A 22,467-nucleotide genomic window follows, 5' to 3' on the forward strand; every position below is an offset into this window, starting at 1 on the left:
TCAGGTGGGGACATTCCAGACCCTTGACCAAACCATCAAAATTGATGCTTGCATAAGGTGTACATCTGGGTGACAGAATCAGTCGTGGTAAGTGGTCATTTCTTTTGGTATCTTGGCCTTTTCTTAGGTGGCTCAAAAGGCGAATGGTATGCAAAGAACTAAGCCAGATGAGCTCTCAGTGCTGTTTTTGTTCTGCTACATGTTCTTTTGTTTGCAGGTACATATATGCAGAGGGACCTAAGAGTGGCCATGGAATCTTTCAAGGTATGGAGAGATTCTTTGGTGGTCTCAAAGAGGAGTGTAAGTCCAGCAAAAGGAAGGTCTTCAACAGTATTTTGGACTTCCCTAGGAAACCCAGACAGCTATAGCCAAGATGCTCTAGAAATTATGACTGCAGTGGAGACGGAATGGGCCGCAGCATCAGCTGTGTCTATGGAGTCCTGCAATGGGGTTCTTCCTAAGAGCTGACTTTAGCTATGATAGCCTTGAGCTGGCCACGATGTTCTGCAGGGAGATATTCAACAAAATTATTGAACTTTTAATGGCGTGGTTATATTTTTCCATATGGGTTTGGTAATTTGCAATCTGAAATTGCAGGGTCATTGAAGAATAGCTCTTAAGACCAAACAGGTCAAGTTGCTTTTGGTTTTTTTCATAGGGCATATACTTCGTGTGATTTGTCTGCCATGCTCGCCGACAGCCTCCACAACTAAAGAATTTGGTGCAAGGTGGGAAAACAAAAATTCTGATTTTTCCATTGGGATGTAATTCATTTAAGACTCTGTTTGTACGTGTGTTATGTGGTGGCATGAGTTTGCCAGATGGTTTTTGCAGGATCCAGTAACACTTCGTTCACTGGTAGAGCCAGGCGACTAATGGCTGTTGTATGCAAAATGTCCAACAGTTTGTTGTGTCTCCTGGCTCTCATGTAACAGAATTTGTAATGAGTCAGCAATGCATTTAACAGGTTTCTGAAACTGTTTAAAATGGTCAGCAAGAGAAGGAAGGGGCATTATCTCCTCACCTTGTGACGATGATGAAATATTAAGTCTTCAGTGTCACTTCCTTGTCCACTCTAGCCTCTTGCTCCTTGAAAGACTTCTGAGGTTGGGGCTGTTGAGGAAGGACTGATGGAGCAAGACAATATCCTTTCAATGATCTCCTGGAGAGGATTTAGGTCTTGAGAACTGCTGGTGATAGGCAGCTCATGAATCCCAGTATGGCCAATGAGGTGGACCATAAGGCAAAAGAGGGGGCACCTGATGTTGGCCATGCCAGTGAGAAGGGACAGAAAACTGTTTTTTGCTTGGAATTTCCCTCTCAGTGAAGGTGGTTGGGAAAATGTCCCTTTGACGATGGACAGGAGATCCATGTACTGAAATCTGGGAGTCAGAGGAATCACTCTCAACATAGTCCAAGGGCAGGGCAGACAGTGAAGGTGAAGATGGCTGTCTGTCCTATGCAGTAGATACTAGAGAACTAGAAGGTACTGGGTAAAGATAAGGGACCAGGTGACCCAGTTATCTTGGTATTGATAGTTGTCAGTACCCATTAACAGTGGAGACTTTGTCTGAAAACAAACAACTCCCTGAAGTATCTAAATTCCTGTAGCACTGGATGTATGGGAGAAGAGGTATTATGAGGCTCCATCATGGCCATGGTACCAAGAGCAGACTGCTTCAGCGGTCCCATTTTAGAAAACGGTGTCGATGCCGATTGTTTCGGCAGTACATGTTAAATAGATGATGACGGTACTGAGGATGTTGGTGATTCTTTGGTGTCAGTAACAGAACCAGTACCGCAGAAGTTTGTAGGTAGTGCTGATCTCCAAGAGGCAGAGTGCTTGGAGTTTCTGATAAAGCTATCATGCTTAGACAGTACCTGAGTTGGTTTTGGTAACAATGTATGTCTTGCACTGTGTTTTTTCGAAGCACTGAAAGTCTTCAAAGAGCTCCCAGTACTGGAGCAGCCTGGAGCCTCAACAGTATTCCCCCAGGGATCTGAGATCTCCCAAGTAGTCAGTCTCTGAGATGAACAGCTTCCCTTTGATGAAGGGTCTCTGTTAGGAGATCTAGCTCCTCTACTTCAAAGCCTCAGCAGTACTCTCCATATTCTTCTTCTGCGAAGATCTTGGTGACTGGATCTGGAGGTTGACGGAGCACTAAGTGTACTCAGAGGCTAACGTACAGGGAGGGGTTTCTGAGCCTGGATCTGAAGCCGGTTGCAGGGCTTGCTCCACCATAATATTCCTACTTTTTGTGATCTACTTTTAAAAGAAATGCAGATCTTGCAAGTGCAAGGTATGTGGTGTCTCAGTCATTAACTAGGGTGAGTTTCTGGCAGGAGAGGCAGCATTTGAATCCCAGGGATCTTGGCATACCTTGCTGACAACCCCCAAGACTGCCCATCATGTAGGAGGGGAAGGGGTATTAACAAAAAAGGGACCCCTTAAATCCAAAGAGGTATAAAACTAAATGAACTAATGTCAAACTAACACTAAAAATGTAAGGTTAAGCTAATAAGCTAAACTTGAAGCAGGCATGCTAGATGCTCCATCTCAGATTGTAGGGCTATTGAGAAGGAACTAAGGGAAGTTCTCCTGCACGGTGCTCTATATCTTCAGTATGGGGTATGAGGATGTCAAGAGTGCATATGCAGGCCAAATGGGCACTGCTATCAAAAATCTCCAAAAATGTATGGAGTGCATGTGTACTTAAATGGAGCATGGTCAGGGACACTATTGAAGAACCACCTGTGGTTACTCTCATCTTTAGCATGCTTTTAGAACATCTACTGATCCCACAGTGCTCCATCTCATGGTGGGAATGAAAATTTCTTAGATAGCATCACTGTAACAGAGATACGGGCAGATGAATTTTATTCCATCTTAGGAAATAAAATGTGGTCTTTGGGCACCTGCTTGTTAACACACCCCTCAGCTGGCCAGAGCTTTAGAACTCCTGAATAAGATGGACCAGGATAAACTATTCATTTCAACCAGACACCTTCTATATGACTGATATCACTCCCAGATGGTCACACAGTTTCATGCCCATTTACAGTTCAGTTCTACTCTGAAAAGTGACTGTGTGCCAGATAAACCAGTGCCAAACAAAGTTGCTCAGAAAAATCATGTTTAAATCATTATATACATTAACCTGAAAGAAGACATGCTAATTATTTTACAAGGGAAAATAAGTTGCGGACAACACTCTTTCTTAAGGAGAGATATTATAATGGTCAATGTACCAACAATTTCTAAGAGGTACATAGACCTTACAGTAACAGAACAAATAACTACCCACTGTTTGCACAGGACACAATGGGCCAAATGCAGGCTCTGCTCCAGCAGCTCAAACCAGTAAGAAACCTAGTTTAAGAGATTTCCTTGGTATAGCTAACTTTACACCATACCACCTCCTGGCCTCACCAAAAAAGTTGCTCTTAATTGTTTCTCATGACCAGACTAGTCATCCAGGATCAGTGGGAACCATAAAGGTTGCTTAGAGACACCTTTTCATTCCCAAGCTGCTTTGCTGCAGAAGAACTGGTGCTCAGAGGCTGGCCCTATAAGCTTTATGGTTATTCATATCAGGAACGCAAGACTCAATAATATTTTTGCTTTTAGGTATGTAAAGTTGAGCTTTTGTCTAGTTCAAAGTATTTTTTATAAAAAAATATAGTCAAGCAATACAAATGAGGAGGCATTTAGAACAAGTGTCAGAATATCTATTCAGAATGAATGTACTTACTCCTGGGTATTGACTGGCATGTGGTGTGAGATTCTTAAAGGCCCACTGGATATTCTGATGAGAAGCCAGCTGTCTTGTGAATGCAGGTGACTGTTCGCAGCATAACCGCAGAATGCCATAATAGGCAGGCAGCATCCCACGGTTAAAGAGCACCACATCCTGATCATCATGGTCTGCTAGGATGTAATTGAAGGCAATGTTCTTTGTCACCACAGGATTCTGTACAATAAGGCGTACATTTTCTGGGCAGTCAACACATACGTTATACCAAAAAGAGAGCAAAGCCTGTTTATTGTGGTTGGTGGCTATAGCTGGTTCAGAAAGTTTAGGCTGGAAAAGGTTCCACAAGTCCATGAAATAAGTGGAAAACGTAAGTTTCTCAGTTTTTGAGATTAAACAGTAAGTCATGAAACTAAAGTAGGGCACCAGTTTAGTAGTGCCATGAACAGCAGCATCAACATACAGCTTTGCTCTTGAAAGCAGGCCAAGAAGCACATTGTAGACTTGATGAAGAACTACTGTAGTATCTGGACTGAGAGGCAGGTCACGTGTAGGGATATGCAAGGATCGAGTTGATCGGAACATCTGACGGAATGAATTGCTTGGAATAAGTGACACCAAAAGGTAGGCTGCAGCTTCAAAATAAAACAAAAAACAAATCTGTCAAATCTTTGAACAGGACATGCAGATTAATATTTATATGAGTACTTTCCATTTATAGCACTTTTCACTAGTGGATCTAAAAGCACTTTACAAAGTTGGGTAAGTACTATTACCATCAAACTGGAGATGGAAAAACTGAGATACAGTAAACCTGAGATGTGTCCTGGGCCATACAGTGAGTCAAGAGCACAATCGAGAACAGACCTCAGAACTTTTTATTCTAATTTCCTGTTCATTGCCCTGCCCTATCTACTAGAACACAATGCATCCAATTGCAGCCTGTTGCTGAGATGAAAATGATTATTTTATTCTTTTATTACTAAAATATTTATCAGTTAATCAGATCTCACTAGATCTTCAGTGTTCCCTATAAATGGGAGCTGCAACGCTGTGCCTCCAGTTTATACACATTGTCTCCCAACCCAAAGCCACAGGAAATCTGTTAAAACAGCATGAAGTCTACTACTACTATTACCACCATTCCTATGGACGTGAGGTTTCTAGGAATAGCAAGGACAGAGGCAACCATGGCAGCATGGCTCCTACCACAACACCAGGGACCCAGAAGAATTTGGAGCTAGTGCAGCGGTGCAGGCTTCTCTGGGATCTGCAAGTTGAAGGGCTCAACCAATTACTAATTTTGGAGGGTCGGGGGAGTGGCGGGGAGAATGTAAAAGGGACAGCAAATACCACTCCCACCTAAAATGCAACTATTTGGTTAAAATTCTAAGGATAACCTCCTGGACTACCCCTTCCCCTGAAGCCATGTGATATTTGGATCATATTAATTTAACTATGTCAGACACAGAAAATGTAAATGTATCATCATTCAGGTTAATAAATCAAATTATGTTTTTCATCGAATAAAGATAACATTGATTGATGAAAGAACAAGAGTACTTGTGGCACTTTAGAGATTAACAAATTTATTAGAGCATAAGCTTTCATGGGCTACAGCTCATTTCATCGGATGCATAGAATGGAACATATAGTAAGAAGATACATATATACATACAGATAATTTGGAAGCTGCCATACAAACTGTGAGAGGCTAATTGTATGTGTGTGTATATATATATATATCTATATCTAATAAGCCTCTCATAGTTTGTATGGCAGCTTCCAACTTTTCTGTGTGTGTGTGTGTGTGTGTGTGTGTATATATATATACATATATATCTATATATCTTCTTACTATATGTTCCATTCTATGCGTCCAAAAAAGTGGGCTGTAATCCACAAAAGCTTATGCTCTAATAAATTTGTTAGTCTCTAAGGTGCCACAAGTACTCCTTTTCTTTTTGCGGATACAAACTAACACGGCTGCTACTCTGAAACCTACTATTTACTGATGAGATACAGTAGGTATCAACCAAATTAAAGCTAGCTTTAATGAAGGTAATTATTTCAAGGTGAGTAATCTGTGGATAACAGATAGGCACAATAGCAAGAAAATTCCATTTTCACTTGTAGTAAGAAAACATTATATATAATAACTAGGGCCCTACCAAATTCATGGTCCATTTTGGTCAATTTCATGATCACAAGATTTTAAAAAATCATAAATTTCATGATTTCAGCTATTTAAATCTGAAATTCCACAGTGTTGTAATTGTAGGGCTCCTGACCCAAAAAAAGGAGTTGTGAGGGGGTTGCAAGGTTATTGTAGGGGAGTTGCGGTACTGCTACCCTTACTTCTGCACTGTGGATGGCAGCGGCACTGCCTTCAAAGCTGAGCTGCTGAAGAGTGGTGGCTCTTGGAGAGGAGCCCAGCTCTGAAGGCAGAGCCGCCACCAGCAGCAGCGCAGAAGTAAAAATGGCCTGGTATGGTATTGCCACCCTTACTTCTGTGCTGCTGCCTGCAGAGCTGGACCCTCAGCAGCTACCTCTGTCCAGCCACCCAGCTCTGAAGGTAGCAGTGCAGAAATAAGGGTGGCATGGTTTGGCCAACAGCCACTGCTCTTCGGCTGTCCAGCTCTGAAGTCAGTGCAGAAGTAAGGTTAGCAATACCATGACCCCCCTAAAATAACCTTGTGACCTCCCCTCTGCAACTCCCTTTTGAGGCAGGAATCCCAATTTGAGAAATGGTGGTCTCCCCCATGAAATCTGTGTAGTATAGGTTTCAGACGTGTTTTCCACGATATGCATCTGAGGAAGTGAGCAGTAGCTCACGAAAGCTTATGCTCTAATAAATTGGTTAGTCTCTAAGGTGCCACAAGTACTCCTTTTCTTTTTGTGTAGTATAGGGTAAAAGCACACAAAAGACAAGATTTCATGGCCCATGACACGTTTTTCATGGCCGTGAATTTGGTAGGGCCCTAATAACAATTTATAATCTGAAGAGCCAATTTCTTTAACTTATATAAAACTTACAAGTTCTGACTCTAGGATAATTGTGTGCCAAAAGAAAACGTTCAACCCAGTTCTCCATATTTTGCAGCACCCAACTGTGGGCTAGTTTATTTCGAGGAGTCTGCACTGCCAGCCAATCCAGGCACTGAGATGGATTGTATTCAATCACCTAGAAGAAAAGAGGAAAACAGCAGCAAATAAAATACAGTATATTTTATAGTACTCATTATATCAAAAACAACTAAGAATTAGTAAGATAATGGGTCAATTAAATCACAGTCAATGGCTTTTGCGTTCCTAAGTCACTTACGCACTTTTGAAAATTCCTTCCACTATTATTAAATCCAGCAAATAAACTCTATTTACATTTTACAGTATTGTTTAAAAACGTTTACAAATTTAGGGGGATACTTTCAAGGCTGATACTTAACCAACCTTGAGAGTAATCCCATTTGTAAAAATATTTTCTTTTTGTACTTTTTGCAAGATGACGCATACCTCTCATCTTTTAAAGTGGGACACCTCCCAGTGTGACGGCTGCCATGATGGCCAATACCAGGAATTGAACTGATTACCTCTAGAGCTGAAGGCATGAGTCTTTACAGTTTATGTTGAAGAGAAAGGCTTTCAATCCCTGTACCCTCTTCCCCGTCCCTTCAACTCCTTAAAATATTCTCCCACAAGGCCTATTATCTTGAAGTGACAGGGTGACGGAGAGTCTCCTTGTTTGTTTATAAACTGCCCAGCACATTTTGGGCATTATAAAAACAGATGAATTATTTCAATGTTATGGGCTATCAGCTTATCACTGTTTCTTTGAATGAGAAGCGATGACTAAATTATAACTTCAAACTGACACAGTGGAATAGGAAGGATAACAATGAACACTCCCTTTAAAACAAACTCAGTATTTTAGCAAAAAAAAGTGATCAACGGCAAAAAGAATCCAATATGATTTGTTCTACATACTGTACCTCCCATATCCTCTGCAGGATGTAAGAAGCAAAGGGTGGCATTCCTGGAGGACCTCCAGCAAACTCCATTAGCATGGTCAGCAATTTGAAAAAAGGATTGGCTGCCTGCAATGCAAAAAGATACATATATACATTTTGATCACTTTTAGTCAAGTAATACACTTCTCTAAATAGTTCTTATGTTAAACCAAATACTTGCATAAAAAATCTTTGAAAACAGACCAGATATCAGAACACTTTTAATAATCTTTGACCTATGTCTAGCTGTAACCTCTGAAACATTCATGCATATAGTAGGACTAAGGCTTATATCCTTTGTATGCTGCAGAAATGAAATACAACAAGTAATGATCATACTAGGATAATCAATAGGTAGACTGCAGGCCAAATCCAGACCACCAAATGCTTTAAAAAAGATTTTGGGGGTCTGTTCATTTACTTATTATCATTATTGTTATTATTTTTCAATTATTTTCTCTGGAGTCTGGACCTTGACTATACACCTTAGCCAAGAAATTTGGACTTTGACAAAAAATAACTGACTATCCCTGCACTAGGGATCTCAGTACTGGAGCAGTATTCGCCAGGAGTGGATAACGTGATCACACACACTTGACTGCTTGGACATTTCTCTTAATAGAGGGCTGTGGTACACTTGCACAGTGTTGGAGGACAGACAACTATAGCACATTATTATATAGATGGTATCACTCTCACTGTAAAATTATCATCTTAATTTATTTGCATGAAGGGTAACATTTTCAAATGTGTCTGTCTCAGGAACCTGACACCTTGAACTTTTACCCAAAACCAACCAATCATTTGGTCATTCAGGGTTCAAATTGATTACTAGCTTAGGGTTACCTTTGAAACTACCCAGCCATTTGTAACCTATCATATTGGCTCTAATTTTAAATATGTTTTTAAAGTTTGCTAAAACTAAACTAAACATTGTTGGATTTTTTATACACTTTACTCTTCAGCAAGGACAAAATACTACCAGGGTGAAGGGAAAAAAACATTAAAATTTAGTAAATGTCAGACCATATGTAGGGAAATGGATTTGTCACCATCTGATATTTCCTCTTCTAATACACAAAGTTATCATGAGATTGCTTTAAGCACGTGCTTCTTTTCCAAGCATGATCAGGTCTCCTCCCTTTGCCATGCCCCTATTTTTCCCTTTACTTGTTTCTGACAGTAGCAAATGAAGATGGCCTTATCTGGGCATACGCTTCCCATTTTGCATATCTTTATCATGTGGAATGCACACAGAGCTCTCAATATGCTTGTTTTTTAGAGCAGAGATTTATTCCACCTAACATTCGTGTGCATCTAACTGCAGAACTTTGCCGAAAGACTTGCACAATCACAGGATAATCTGTTCTCTCCACTTATCTTAGTCCACAGACATTTCTATTTATCAGATCATTTCTCTTAACTCTCTACGTGAAGAATCTAGAAAAGTGCTATTTGGTTTTGAGCAAAGTGATTATCTGGAATTGGGTAATCTATTTTAGAAAAGCTGGTATATAATGCAGTAAGATTTTATTTCCTCTATGTAAGTTTTAATGGATCATTTGGCTATCAAAAGATTAATTTAGTCATTTAAAACAGAAAAAAATTAAGACAAATCATTTACTAGATAGGCAGTTTCTTTACATACCTCAGGAGTCAACTTTGCTATAGATGTGAAAAGCATGGACACAATCTTAAAAACAAAACACAAACAAAACTCACTTTTAGATTTATGTTTGTTCAGTTGTAACAATAAATCACCCCAGTACACTGTTCAGTTAAACCCTCTCAACAAATAAGCAGCAGCAGTGGCTGGTACTTACGTGTTCAGCAAGTCGATTATTGTACCGACACAGGCTGAAAATGAGATTGCAGGTTTGCCTGATATTGATGCCATCACGAATATGTTGAAACAAGAAAGGAAAACCCTGTAAAAGGACCAAGGTATTATTAATATCTGACAACTTTTAATGATTTTTTTTCCCCAAGGTAGTTGATTATATTTTCATATTTAGAAATATTACCTTCCCTCCTGTTAATGCTGCCATGTCATTTTGTGACAAAGTCAAGTGCCTAAAACACAACAAAATATTTATCACTTTAGCATAGAAACCATTAAACTGGATTTATGTACTAGCAACCAGGGAACTGAGTATGTCAGCCCAAGGCGCTCTCTACTATAAATTTTAATGTTACACCTAAGAGAAAATAGATGAATTAAATTAAAACTGATACTATAATTTGAGCATGCTAAATAATTAAAAATTAGGCCTATAAAATGATTGTTCAATGGTCTTACTAGGAACTTCAGTCGTTTGGTCAGCAAAGCACTCAATATTATACTTTAAAATGCCTAAAGACACTGTGCCAGAGTACGATCTCAGTTACACTAGTGTAAAACCAGAGTAACTCCAGATTTACACAGTACAACCAAAGTCAGAATATGTCCCTTGGAAGTTCTTGCCTTTCTGAGCGAGACTGTTCAACCAGAAGAGCAATCAGGGCAATCATCTTTTCAAGTGCAGCAGGCCTGTATTTTTCTTCTGCTAATGAAAGAATGTCTTCCTCCTCCTCCTCCTCCTCTCCTTCCTCTTCAGATAGCACTTCAACTTGTGGCTGGATAAACAGGGGGGGTTGGGAGGGGATCCATAAACTCAATAATGACATTATATACCAGAGTTTCAAAGAGACTTCTAAATGTTTTAAATTTTTTTCTCAGTTTTGAGCATTCCAAACACCCTAATTTGCTTGCACAAATCAAATCAAACAGACATCTAATTATCTGCTTTGCATGTTCAAATATTTGTATGTGAAAACTACACAACATAAATTCAAAAGCTGGGTTGAGACCATCCTATTTATTTCTTTATGATAATTTAATTAATTACTAAGAAATTGCAAGCAAGTTTAAAGTGTACATGAAGTGAATTGGTAGTCTCAGTTCACATCTTAGCTGATAGCAGTCTACATAATACAAACTGTTGACACAAAGGGCAATATTACTGCCAGTCTCAGCAGAAAAACCAAGGATTAAATGGATATGGAAACTGACCTATCCTCTAAGGTCTAGAAGGGGTCACTCTAAACCAGAATTGAGGCACACTGATAGGACAGTATGAAGAACCTGAATGTCTGCTGCTAATTCTGTACTAAACAAAAAACGTCAGTATACAGCATAATCAATCCAGCATTTTTCAGAAATGCTACATTCACTTGAGATGACCATATTAATTTATTTTTCTTTTAAAGTGCAAAATTTACTGAACAGTTTTGATATTATTTATCAGCTGGTAAATTAAAAAAGAAAGCAACAAGGATTACTTAGTCTGAAATATGAAAATCTATTTTTCTACAAAAAAAAATATTTTAAACTTACATTTTCAGGTCCTTTAGTTCCCATGTAGAAATGGACCATTGTTGATATGGCTTGCAATGAAAGCAAGAACTGACTCTGAAAATGTAAATATTGAGTTATCTGAGTAATACACATACATTTATATATACAAACACAATTTCTAAAACTACAAAAGCTATATTCACCTCTTCTTCTCCCATTTTGGCAAACTCATAAAGAAATGCAAAGTACTCCGTGAGATGTTTACTGTGAGGTTTAACACCATGCTCCATAATTGACAAGAGCGTCTTCACGAAGCGAGTTACACATGAGCGGCTACCAATATCTTCCACAGGACCATCCATGTCATCCGAACTGAAAACATAGTTCTATTTAGTACGTTAAACTTGCATTAGACAAAATGATCTTGAACCAGTCCAAATGGAAGTTCAATGAATCTATGTTTATATATTCCATTCTTACTGTAAAGATTCAAGGCTCCAACACTATATCAGCTATGGTAAGTATACCATGGAAGACAATTATACATCACAATATAATCACCCAAATTATAAATGGCACCTACCACTGAAATGCTTGTCAGTGTAATGAGGGTGAAAATGAATTTATTAAAGCATGGTTTTAGTCGGAAGAGGAATTTTATAAAAAAACATAATGGGATTTCATAATTAGTCTCTCTCTAACTTCCATGTCAAATTTTCTCAGTTATCAAGTCAGACAATGATTATTGTACAGGAATGTTATGGTGTTGTTTGCAAATGAGACCTGTGTTTTAGACAAGCGACAGAGATACCAGGATCAGAAAAAAGTAAGTGTTCATCATGTTTAGAAAATTTCTTCTAATGCTTTTTAAATATTCTAATCTCAAAAATGTTTTGTCTTAGAAACTTAAAATGAACTGAATCCTCTCCCTTCCATCCTCAGCAGCTGTGCTCTTCCTGAATACTGTCTAGCCACAAGCAATCTGATTTACTAACTCAGTTATCTGCTTATGGCACCTTCTCCTCCTTCTCACATCCCACCCAAGGGGACAGGCAAATATATATATTGCCTGTGCATTTCCCTCAGACACGTTTTTAGCTTCAGTACCTGTGCCAACACCACTACCAAGAGAAACTGTTAATATCCCTACCATAGTACCTGAGTCAGTTTTGCTTCCCTCTACTCTTCCCTTGGAAAATGAAGTTCCACAGAGGGGCATGTCTCCTGAAGTTATTTCTGGGTGCTAAGAAGAGATCAGGAAATGAGCCCCAACCTGTGTCACATTTTGGGAAAGACGAAGTGGCTTTCCACACCTATATGACACTGTTTGAGACACCAGGTCTCCTTATCCTTCTTGCAGCAGCCTTGTCTTAATGAGGTCTTTTTAGAAGCAGTAGAGTATGGATGCTGCTATCTTTCAACTCTAATGCTGAAATGTTAAGCACCACCACACTCTGTAAGGCAAAATGTGGTGGTAAAAATTCAGAACCTTGCAGAGGAGAGAGAGATTATAGCAGAATCTTCCCCAGTTCTGCATGATATGGTCTGATCCTCACATTCCCACTCCACCAGCAAGAGGATAGGTCAAGAACTTTCACACACCACAAAAGGAACATGTGATGGCGTTTGCCCCCATAGTGAAGGAATTTCTCCGACCCCACTGAGGGAAAAAGACCAGAATTCACACTGGGCTAAGTCATGCTGGGTCAGCGAACTGACACTATTTCTTGAGGCTGCCACCTTTTTCTTTAAAATCTCAGATTTCATTTATAGGAATGTCTGTAGCCCTGATGAGAAAATCCAGAAAACGTGAAATGAGTATGAACAGATACAGCGATTACTGCCTGAATCTGCAAAGAGCCTAAAAGAACAGCCCGCAGAGGTATGAACTGTTCCATTAATCCGAATTGAGAGTGTTAACTCAGATCCCCAAAGATGGCAATTTAAAATGTTGATATCATTAACTATTTCACTGCTATCCAAACATGTAAGAAAGGAGGAGGAGGATGACAGATCTGCTCTAACTGCTCTGTTAGTGTCTCTTTTTGGTGCCACAGGTGGCAGCCATTCTGGAGAGGACTGACATATTTTCTGTGGAGCTGAAAGGTCAGAGGGGAGCCCCATGATGCATCCAAGCCCCATGAAGGGAGAGACATCCCACAAGCCCAGTGGGGTATCCAACATCATCAATCAACCATACTAGCAGCCAGGGCCACGTAGGCTCTGGGGGTGTGTTTGTTGCCAAGTGGCTTTCACTCTGTCTGTAATTGCTCCTGCTCCTACATCTCTGTTGTTTGTCTCATGCTTACAGGATAATTTAGGATAATTTAATAAGCAAATCTTTGACACAGTTGCAGCACATTTAATTAAAAATAAAAAAAGGTTTCAGGTGTAAGTATTTTACCAGTCTTCCATTCCTGGTTGCAGATACAGATGTGCATGCACTGGCCTCAGTCTCTGTATCACATGAATACACAAGCGCTGGAACATCTGCAAAAGGATAAGTTATAAAATAGACTTCTTTTGTTCACTTTTTTAAGTATGCGTGGGTCTGTGTTTTTATAGTAAAGCATATTCAGGTTCCAAAAACTGTGTTTCCCAATACTAAATGTTTCAAAATTATAGTCACGATTAAGATGACCATATTCTATTTGCTGTCATGTTGCAGTATCAAACTCTAATGTGACAGTCAAACCTGATTTTAATGAACACACTTCATGGCTGGAACCTAGATACGGTCTTACTATTAGCGTATTTTGGATTATAATGAAATGGGCACCTGACAGTGCTTGTCATAAAGGTTACACAATAGTTTCCATTATTTTCTGTTCCTACATATTCATTATTTACTTTTTGCCTGACATTTTGCATACTCTGTCTCTGGGTGTGCGTAAATTTATTTCATTGTATAATAATTCTAATTAAACTTTTTTTAAGAATGTCTATAGCAAAAAATGGCTGAAATTTGAAATATACATTGTACTCATTAAGAACTAGCACATTTGTCTAATATTTAAGCGCACCTAATGAAGCACAACTGCCATTGTGACACTGCTGCATATTTAATGAGTTATACTTTTACACTGCAACTATTACCATAGCATTCTCCCCACTTGACCTGACCAAAGGAGGCACACATAGCAAAATCCTCCCAAAAACATCTTAATACCAGAAAAAGGTAAAACTGTGGTAGTGAGAAAAAAATCACTTACGATTTTAGCGTTTTATTGATACATTCTGCTATATTTTGCAAATTATAGAATTCAAGTACAGAATCTTGCAGATTCTAGCTAAGCAAGTTGTCAGTGGGACTACTTGTATCTTTTTCTGATGCAAGATATAGTCGTAATATAAGCTAATAAAAAAATGCCTTCAGCTAAGCAGCCAAAGTCAAACAGCTTGGTTCTATCTCATTCCCACCTTAGTGAGTTATGAACTTAGAGTAACTGTGAATATTCAAATACTAACACTAAGTACAGATAACTTTTTCACTTTCATGACTTTTACAGAAAAGGAAATAAAATTCAAAAATTATGTTAATGAAAATGTTTCACAGTTAAAAATAGCACACAAAAAAACAGAAAATGCAAAAGTTAAGGTTTGAACACAAGTATTGACTTGGGAGCGTTGTACTTACAGTATGTATTATTTTTTATTCCTGTTTCTCTGGTTAAGTGTGTAGATCACTATGTCATTTTTTATGTTACAAAATATAAGTTAATATAAACAAATATGCAGTTTGACTGAGTTTATGTTGATGTTGCAAGAATCTTAAATTAAGCCCTATCTGACTTAGTGATTTTGACTGTGAACCATAACACTGCATTTATGACTGGATGGTTCTTGCTCACACACTCAGGGAGTAACTGATTGCCACATGTGGGGCTGGGAAAGAATTTTTCCCCAGGTTGGATTGGCAGATTTTCACTTTCCTCTGCAGTGAGTGGGTGCGGGTCATATGCCAGGATTATCTGAGTATATATCACATAATCATTTTCCTACTACTGCAGGGACTGAAGCACGGGTGCACCTTGGTCCCTCCTACTATCTATCTGTGGCACATAACAGTCTAGTCTCTTTTGGGCTGTTATACTTCGGTCTAATTTCAGCTGGGGAGTTATAGTGCGGGTGCTGGGTGGTGTTGGTGGCCTGTGACATACAGGAGATCAGACTAGATGATCTTGTAGTCTCTTCTGGCCTTATATTCCAAGACTCTGAATAGGATTTTGCTATGAATAATATGATGTTTGCATAGCCACATAAACTTCACAAATCATATATACACATGGAGCAGGAAATGAGAGTTATGTGCAGTAATGTGAATGGCCAATAATATTGTACAATTAGTAATGAACAACCATTTCTGCTCATGGATCAAATGGTATTTTTTTGTATAAAATCATATTTTTCTTACCTGCCTCACAATTTGATTGGGACACTTGATTAGAATCTGCATTGGCCACCAATCATCATCAGCCATCCGATCCAAAAACCACTGCATAAAATACATATTATATGCTCTTTGTTGTACATTTCAAATTAAGTCATTATTTTTTCTTACAGTCATCCTTTAATATGCTATTAAAATTCAGAGGATTATTAGAAAGTATTATTATTAAAACAGAAAACATAAGTCCAAGAGAAATCTGAAAATCCTTTGTCCCTGGGGAAGGAAGAAAGAGGGAAAATAGTAACTATACATACGAGTTTGCATGTAATATCTTTAATACTCTTCATCCCAGGATTTCTAAGGTCTGGATTCAGAGAAGCTATCCCTGTTTCAGAAGGGTGCTTAAGGATGTGGTTAACCTTAAATATGCAATTAAATCCCATCAAAGTCAGTGACATTTAAGTACGTATTTAAGATTAAGTACATACTAAAGTGCTTTGCAGAAGAGGGATGCTTAGGTGATTCCTGAATCAGGGCCTTAAACGCTTTTCAAAGGTGAGTAAGCATTATTATCTCTATTTTACATTTGGAGAAGATTAGTCTCTATGAGATTAAATGTTCTTCCAAAGTCAGATGGTGAAAGGCAGTTGGGAGTAGAACCGAGGCCTCCTGAATCATAGAACTATGCTCTATTCACTACACAATGTTGCCACTTTAGAATGAACAATCCAGGTTCTTCTTTTTTTTTTCTTGGTTTAATAGTATTTTAGCATGTTCTTCTATTTCTAGGTCCTTCACTTAACTTGTTTTTGGTGTCTTATTCTCAAACCACAGTGATGAATGTGTGTCACCAGATTATTGAATGTTAAATATCAATTTAACAATCTGAAGATTGGATTTGAAAACAAACACTATAATTAATGCATATATATTAGATAACATCTATTGCAGGATATTAATTATGGCTGAAATTATAACATTATGCAGTAACAGAAGGTTTCCGTCATTAAGACTTGCAATCTCAATGTCATATTGGACACCCTTCTCCTTGCATATTCAGATTAAGACCAAATTCTGTCAATTTTTCCTCTCCTTTATCTCAAAATTCTGTTCTTTCCAGCCATATGGCAACATTCTTTGGACATGCCTTCATCTTCAGGCTGCAATCTCTTTCTCCTGGCTTCCCCCCATGCTCCCATTCGTCCATACAAAAACATTAATGCTAAAATCATCCTCCTCCCACAAAACTCCTACCATGTCATTCTATTCTTCTCATCCTTTCACAGGCTTTCCTTTGCCCTCCACATCAAGTTCAAGTCCCTCATCTTCACCAGCAAGGCTCTGTATGAGTTTGCTCTTGCCTATCTCTCTACTCTTACCACTTCTTACTCTCTTTCTTACTCTCTTCACTCCACCCCAGCCTCCCATGTCACTGCTCCTTTTGTTTCCTTTCCCTTGTTTTCATGCCTTCTTCATGAAACTCCCTTCTGATGTCTACTGTGCCAAGTGACCAACCTCATGCCACTTAAACCCCTCTGCAAAACCTATCAATATTAAACAGTCAGCCCAAGAGGGTGTAGACAACTATGTCTACTACTACAGTCATGAAAGCGTTTTGCCTTATGGCCTGCCTACAGGCTCACCAGAAGGGGAAGCAATGTCATCCTCTTAGTCCCTGCAACATTCTTCATACAAAGTTTAGGCTTTGCACGGGGGAGGAATTTCACCTCTTAGTACACGTATGTCCAAATACTCCAAAATACCTAGTGATGCTAATCCCTAAAAATGCAAAATTTTTTATATAAAGTTGTTTTTTTACTTTTTTACCTTGTTCAACACCTCATTATTTATCTCACCTCACAAGCTGCCTGACTGTTATTAAACTGCTTTGTTAACAGTTCAATCCACTGAAGCATTGTGGGCTAAAGAGAAATAGGAAAAAAGATTTTAAGATCAAATTCCAACTTAATCTTAAATTTCTACACAACCAGTTAATATATTTAGTCTTAAGAACAAATGCAATCACAATCCATTAAAATGTTTAATGAAACTGAAATAAATCTCTTAACAAAAAAGTAATACATATTTTGGAGATTGAACTAAGTACTATGCATTGTGTAGTCACTATCCTGGCACTGCATTTTTCACATTTAAACTGATTTGATATTAATTACATCCTAAAAAAAATCTTTCCCAAGTATTGTTTATCCTCCTCCTGCACTCTTAGGAGAAATCATAATCCATGTTTATATTAAAATCCAATGACTCCAAATACCAAGAGCTGTAACTCAACTATAATAGGGAGACCACTATTTTAATTGCCAAACAACACTATTTTAATTGCCAAAATTAATTCTCAACATGATCCCAAAACTAAAGGCATATCAAGAGTTTTCAGTTAATTAAGTGGAAATAATATTTTGTATCATTTTAAGATTTAGAATCTGATTTTAGTTTAAAAGTGAGATTAGGTGATTGATGGTAAAAAATTAGCTAATTTTTAAGGAACAAACAAGTCCACATTAGTTCTCCATAATGTACATGCTACGTTCTTGTATTGAAGTGTATGAAGAGTTTAAAGAAGTTGAAACTGCTGATAAGTAAAGAGCTTTAATTTACTGAATATATATTTTTTTACTTCCTAACTTTGGACTAGATTGTCTCTAGATCTAACACAGCCACGCAGGAATGTAGGGGGAAGTATGGACACCTGCTTGGCTGCATTAGAGATGCCTCAATTGTGGCTCTGGGTGTAAGGAGAAGAGCAGGGGTTATACACTTACAGGTGCCTCTTTCCCTCCCCCCCCCAATACCTCACAAGTAAGATGGGGGAGGGACAAGGAGCAGGGGGAGCCATAGCTCTGTTTTCTTCCCTCACACAGACCACATGAGTGAAGTAGTTTACTCCTTCGGGACAAGAGAGATGCAGAGCAAGAAATGACTCTCAGAGCCTGAAGCAAGGCAGCTAAGCACACTAAAGGGTGAACCTAAAGACTCAATCTTGCCCTTAAAGATCACCATTCAGTAAAAAAAGGAAGAGCTGAAAATTATTTTATATTCTATTATTTATATTTAATAATATCTGAGGAGCTAGTAAAAGGCTTTGTCACAGCTCTGCTTGATGTAACTACATTAGCAATCCTATTTCATTACTAGATTTATGTGGGAATATACAGACATATACACACACATATACATACATATATATACATATCTAAAAAAAATTAACACTTATTGCCAATAAATAGTAGTAAAGAAAATGAGATGGGGGCCAAATCCTGTTTGCTTTACTGATAGAAGTAGTCCCACTTAACTCCTAATGTTAAGCACATGCCTAAGTGCTTTGCTGGATCAGGGCCAGAATCCTGGGCACCTTGCAGGATCAAGCCCATAACACATTTCAGCATTAGCTCACAACAGCTTCAGTTATGAGAAACATTTCATGAGAGATGAAGCGCTAAACAAGACATTGAGCTTTTCCTTTGCTCTTTTCAAAAAAGCCCACAGCCACCAGAGATAGACAACCTCTTATCTAATGAAAGGTGGTATCTGTAACCTCTTACACTCCATTACAGTGATAGCATTTGAAAAATGAGTCCAGGTATTGTTCTGGAGCAGCTTAAGTTCACAGACCTAGGTCCTGCTGCTACTGTTTGCTTTGGTCTGCTGAAACAAAACAGCTTTAAACAAGGAGGAACCAGGCTCTTGAGAATCCCCCTGGCATGGGAGATTTTTCTAGAGATGTATGGTTGTCATAGGAGTTCCTACACTACTCTTAGTTTGCTCTGGCATAACTGGGATAGCCAGGTGAAAAGAACTGTGGCAAGGATGCCTCTGCATCTGACTGATAGCCAGGTGCTGGAACAACTCCTGGGAGCTGTGAGTAGCTTGGGCATAAGTAGGGCCTTTTGTTTTGTTTTTTATTTAATTTTCCCCAGGGATTTATCAGTGTTTACTACTACAACAACAAAAACAGGTGGAAATTAGTGGAAAAAACTATGAATAATTTTTATGGGTAAATATTGGGATTTATTTTGGTGGATGAAAGGACAGGGGAAACTATTCAATCGATTAATGCTTTGATGAAGGGCATTCAATGTGGTTTGCTGCAGAACTAAAACAGAACTCAAAACACAATGCCCCCTCTGGGTCTAAGAAAACAATATATCTCTAAACCTCAAATAAAACTTTTCATTTGAATAATAAGTTAACTGTTGTAGACTTAGAACTATTAGCCTATAAATATTTACATTTATTAATTGGGCCACACCATTTGCAGTGCATACACTCAACTTCATCCTTTCCTCCTCTCTTTGTTTTATTTTTAAACTTCCTTGTGTTCTGAAATGTATTCTGATACAGATTTTCGTTTTCTTCCCATTTGAGTGTGTCCGATCTTTAAACTGTTATCTGCTAACAGCTTGAAATGTGTACGTGGTGGGCATGAGATTTGTCAATATGTTGAGATGCGCATGCACTTCAGAGCTTGCGTGCATGCGTGCCTGTTTGTTTATTGTGTGTAACTTTTAGACCAGAGGTTCTCAACGCTGGGGGGCTGTGAACAGGTTTCAGGAGGTCCTCCAAAATAAAACAGAAAGCAAGGCTGGAGTTAGACTCACTGGGGCCCAGGGCAGAAAGCTGAAGCCTGAGCCCCACTATGTGGGGTTGAAGCCAAAGCCTGCGCAACTTAGCTCTGTGGGGCTCCCTGAGGTTTGGGGCCCCAGGCAATTGCCCTGCTTGCAACCCCTTAATGCTGGCTCTGGGCTTTTAATCTACTGGATACGCAGAAAAACAACTGCTGTGGCACAGGTGGGCCACAGAGTTTTTATAGCATTTGGGGGCGGGGGGGGGGGGAGGGGCGACTCAGGAAAAAAAAAGGTTGAGAACAGCTTTTCTAGACTAATACAGAGCCTTACTTCAACAGGCAACTTTCCATGTATAAACAAATTAATGTATTATTGTAATACATGTACCTCATGCAATGTATAGTATTTTCCTAATAAAACAAGTTATTTTTATATATTTGAACAATACAAAAGTAGGGTGAAAATCGGAAAAAATGAATAATACTTTTTATAAAACCTGGGTGTTTTTTCCAGTAAAAATCAGTTTAAATGGAAAACAACGGGGTTTAGGCATAAGTTACAGCAGTCCTAAAGCTGCACTAATTTATGCCAAATTGTGGCCAGACCCTCAATCTACTGGAAACAGTTCTGTATCAAACACAGTCCAGGTGGACCAGAGTATCTGGCACACAATCTTCTTGAACATAAGTGTTATATACTGTATGAAAAGGTCTGAAATTTTTTTTTGACTTTTTTTTCCCTTGCTTGTTTTTATATTAGGAATACAGGTCTTGACTAACCTGGATGACTGAAGAACTGACATCACAGATACAAAGAAAGTAAATCAACGGAGAGTTAAAAGGATTTTTATTCAGCCTGATTGAAACTCTTTGCTTTGTGTTTATGTGAATATCTATTTAACTGAAACACTTACAAGCACAACTCTCTTTATTAAGGATTCAACACCCTGCCCCTTTGATTAGAGCCTAAAAAAGATTCTAATTCACATCTCTGAATCATACAGTAATTGTTCCATCAAAAAGTGAATACAAGATTTGTCAGTCCTGACATTTCTAAGGGAAAAAAACAACCCAACCCAGCCCAATACTCCCCATCCCTACCACACACAATTTTTCAAGCCTTAAATTTACAGTAGAAAGAAGCAAAGAGGCACAAACCCATTTTTATGCTTTTCATTTGAGGGTCACTATGAAATCTGAAACTGTACACATTCTTTGTAGTGACTACTGTGTATGTTTGACTCAAAACCACATCCTTTTACATAAAAGCACAGAGGGACAGGTAAATTTCACTGAATACATACAACTACTTATTATGAATTTATAAGCAAACCAACACACCTTTTCTTTTGAATGGATAAATGTCTCCAGAACAAAGGAAGTGCTTAACTGCAAGAAAATGTTATACAATTAATCAGTGTCCAGAATTATCATTTAAACATATTCCGTTTAGAAGAAATGTTTTATGATGTTAAGATACTTTACCTTTGCTGTCATTAGGGAGACTGCTTTTGGATCTGGTAATGTGCTTGGAATGCTACTACACAACTGCCACATAAACCTAGAGTCAGTAATATATTTTGTTAATTAAAATAAATTTTAAAAATCTGGATTGAGTAAAAACAACTCAGAATAATATGTATTTACAGCAAAACTTACCCAAAATATGTATGTTCAAAAATGTTCTTGTCTTGAAGAAACTGCATGTTATCATGCCATATCCACTGAAGAAAAAATACTAACATCAGATACAAGAAACCAGTTTTCTTCATTAAAGTTTGTGTGATTTAAAAAATAAAATTAATATTGGTTGACTAAAAACCCAATCTTGTCTCTCAATTTTAGTTTAAAATATAGGTTCAATGTTTTATTTCTACTATGGCAGATGACAGTTCCCAATCGCCCCTCCCTTCCACACACACACACAAACACCTTTCCACATACTTGCTTACTTGTCCAAGATTTTTAAAAATAAGTACCTAATACTAGGTTTCTCAGTCCATATTTAGGTGTCTAAATTAGTGGCACAATTTTCAAAAATGCTAAGCACCCAGCATCTCCCACTGAAGTCATGCAACCCCATTAAAGCCAACAAATAAACATTAGAAGTAATGTCAATGGGGGTGCCTGGGTGCAATTAAGGAGTATGGGCTTGATCCGAAGCTCACTGAAATTAATGGAAAGACTTATGTTGACTTCAATGAACTTTTGATAAAACCCTGAAGGCAGAATTTGGGCCAAAACAACATTTTGTGCCAGATCTCCTTGACTGAAATTTTGCTTTTGACCAAACTGGTTTGCACAATTTTTTTTCCAATATGAATGATTTGAAACTTTAACTCTTTGCTGAAGTCTTCTATGGATTATTTTTTAATTGCGCAGGACTGAAAGCATAA

The 22,467-nt window shown here is 38.3% G+C and overlaps 1 protein-coding gene across 12 annotated transcripts in view; it reads right to left on the reverse strand.

Annotated features, from left to right (window-relative positions):
• Positions 1-22,467, reverse strand: part of USP34 (ubiquitin specific peptidase 34) — a 266,169-nt gene that overhangs the window by 29,030 nt on the left and 214,672 nt on the right. For 11 of the 12 annotated variants that reach the window (XM_073339379.2, XM_073339385.2, XM_073339383.2 and 8 more), the window contains 15 exons: positions 21,731-21,795; positions 21,557-21,632; positions 21,413-21,460; positions 17,343-17,408; positions 15,511-15,591; positions 13,501-13,586; positions 11,300-11,468; positions 11,136-11,210; positions 10,224-10,375; positions 9,784-9,832; positions 9,583-9,687; positions 9,408-9,452; positions 7,742-7,846; positions 6,789-6,936; positions 3,753-4,387 (listed from right to left, as the gene is read on the reverse strand). In XM_073339379.2, coding sequence (XP_073195480.1) covers positions 3,753-4,387; positions 6,789-6,936; positions 7,742-7,846; positions 9,408-9,452; positions 9,583-9,687; positions 9,784-9,832; positions 10,224-10,375; positions 11,136-11,210; positions 11,300-11,468; positions 13,501-13,586; positions 15,511-15,591; positions 17,343-17,408; positions 21,413-21,460; positions 21,557-21,632; positions 21,731-21,795 — 1,905 coding nt within the window. The remainder of the gene's footprint in view (positions 1-3,752; positions 4,388-6,788; positions 6,937-7,741; positions 7,847-9,407; positions 9,453-9,582; positions 9,688-9,783; positions 9,833-10,223; positions 10,376-11,135; positions 11,211-11,299; positions 11,469-13,500; positions 13,587-15,510; positions 15,592-17,342; positions 17,409-21,412; positions 21,461-21,556; positions 21,633-21,730; positions 21,796-22,467) is intronic. The other variant, XM_073339382.2, reaches the window with a different exon arrangement.

This window comes from Lepidochelys kempii, chromosome 3, assembly GCF_965140285.1.
Source record: "Lepidochelys kempii isolate rLepKem1 chromosome 3, rLepKem1.hap1, whole genome shotgun sequence".
In the NCBI taxonomy this organism is placed as follows: domain Eukaryota; kingdom Metazoa; phylum Chordata; order Testudines; family Cheloniidae; genus Lepidochelys; species Lepidochelys kempii.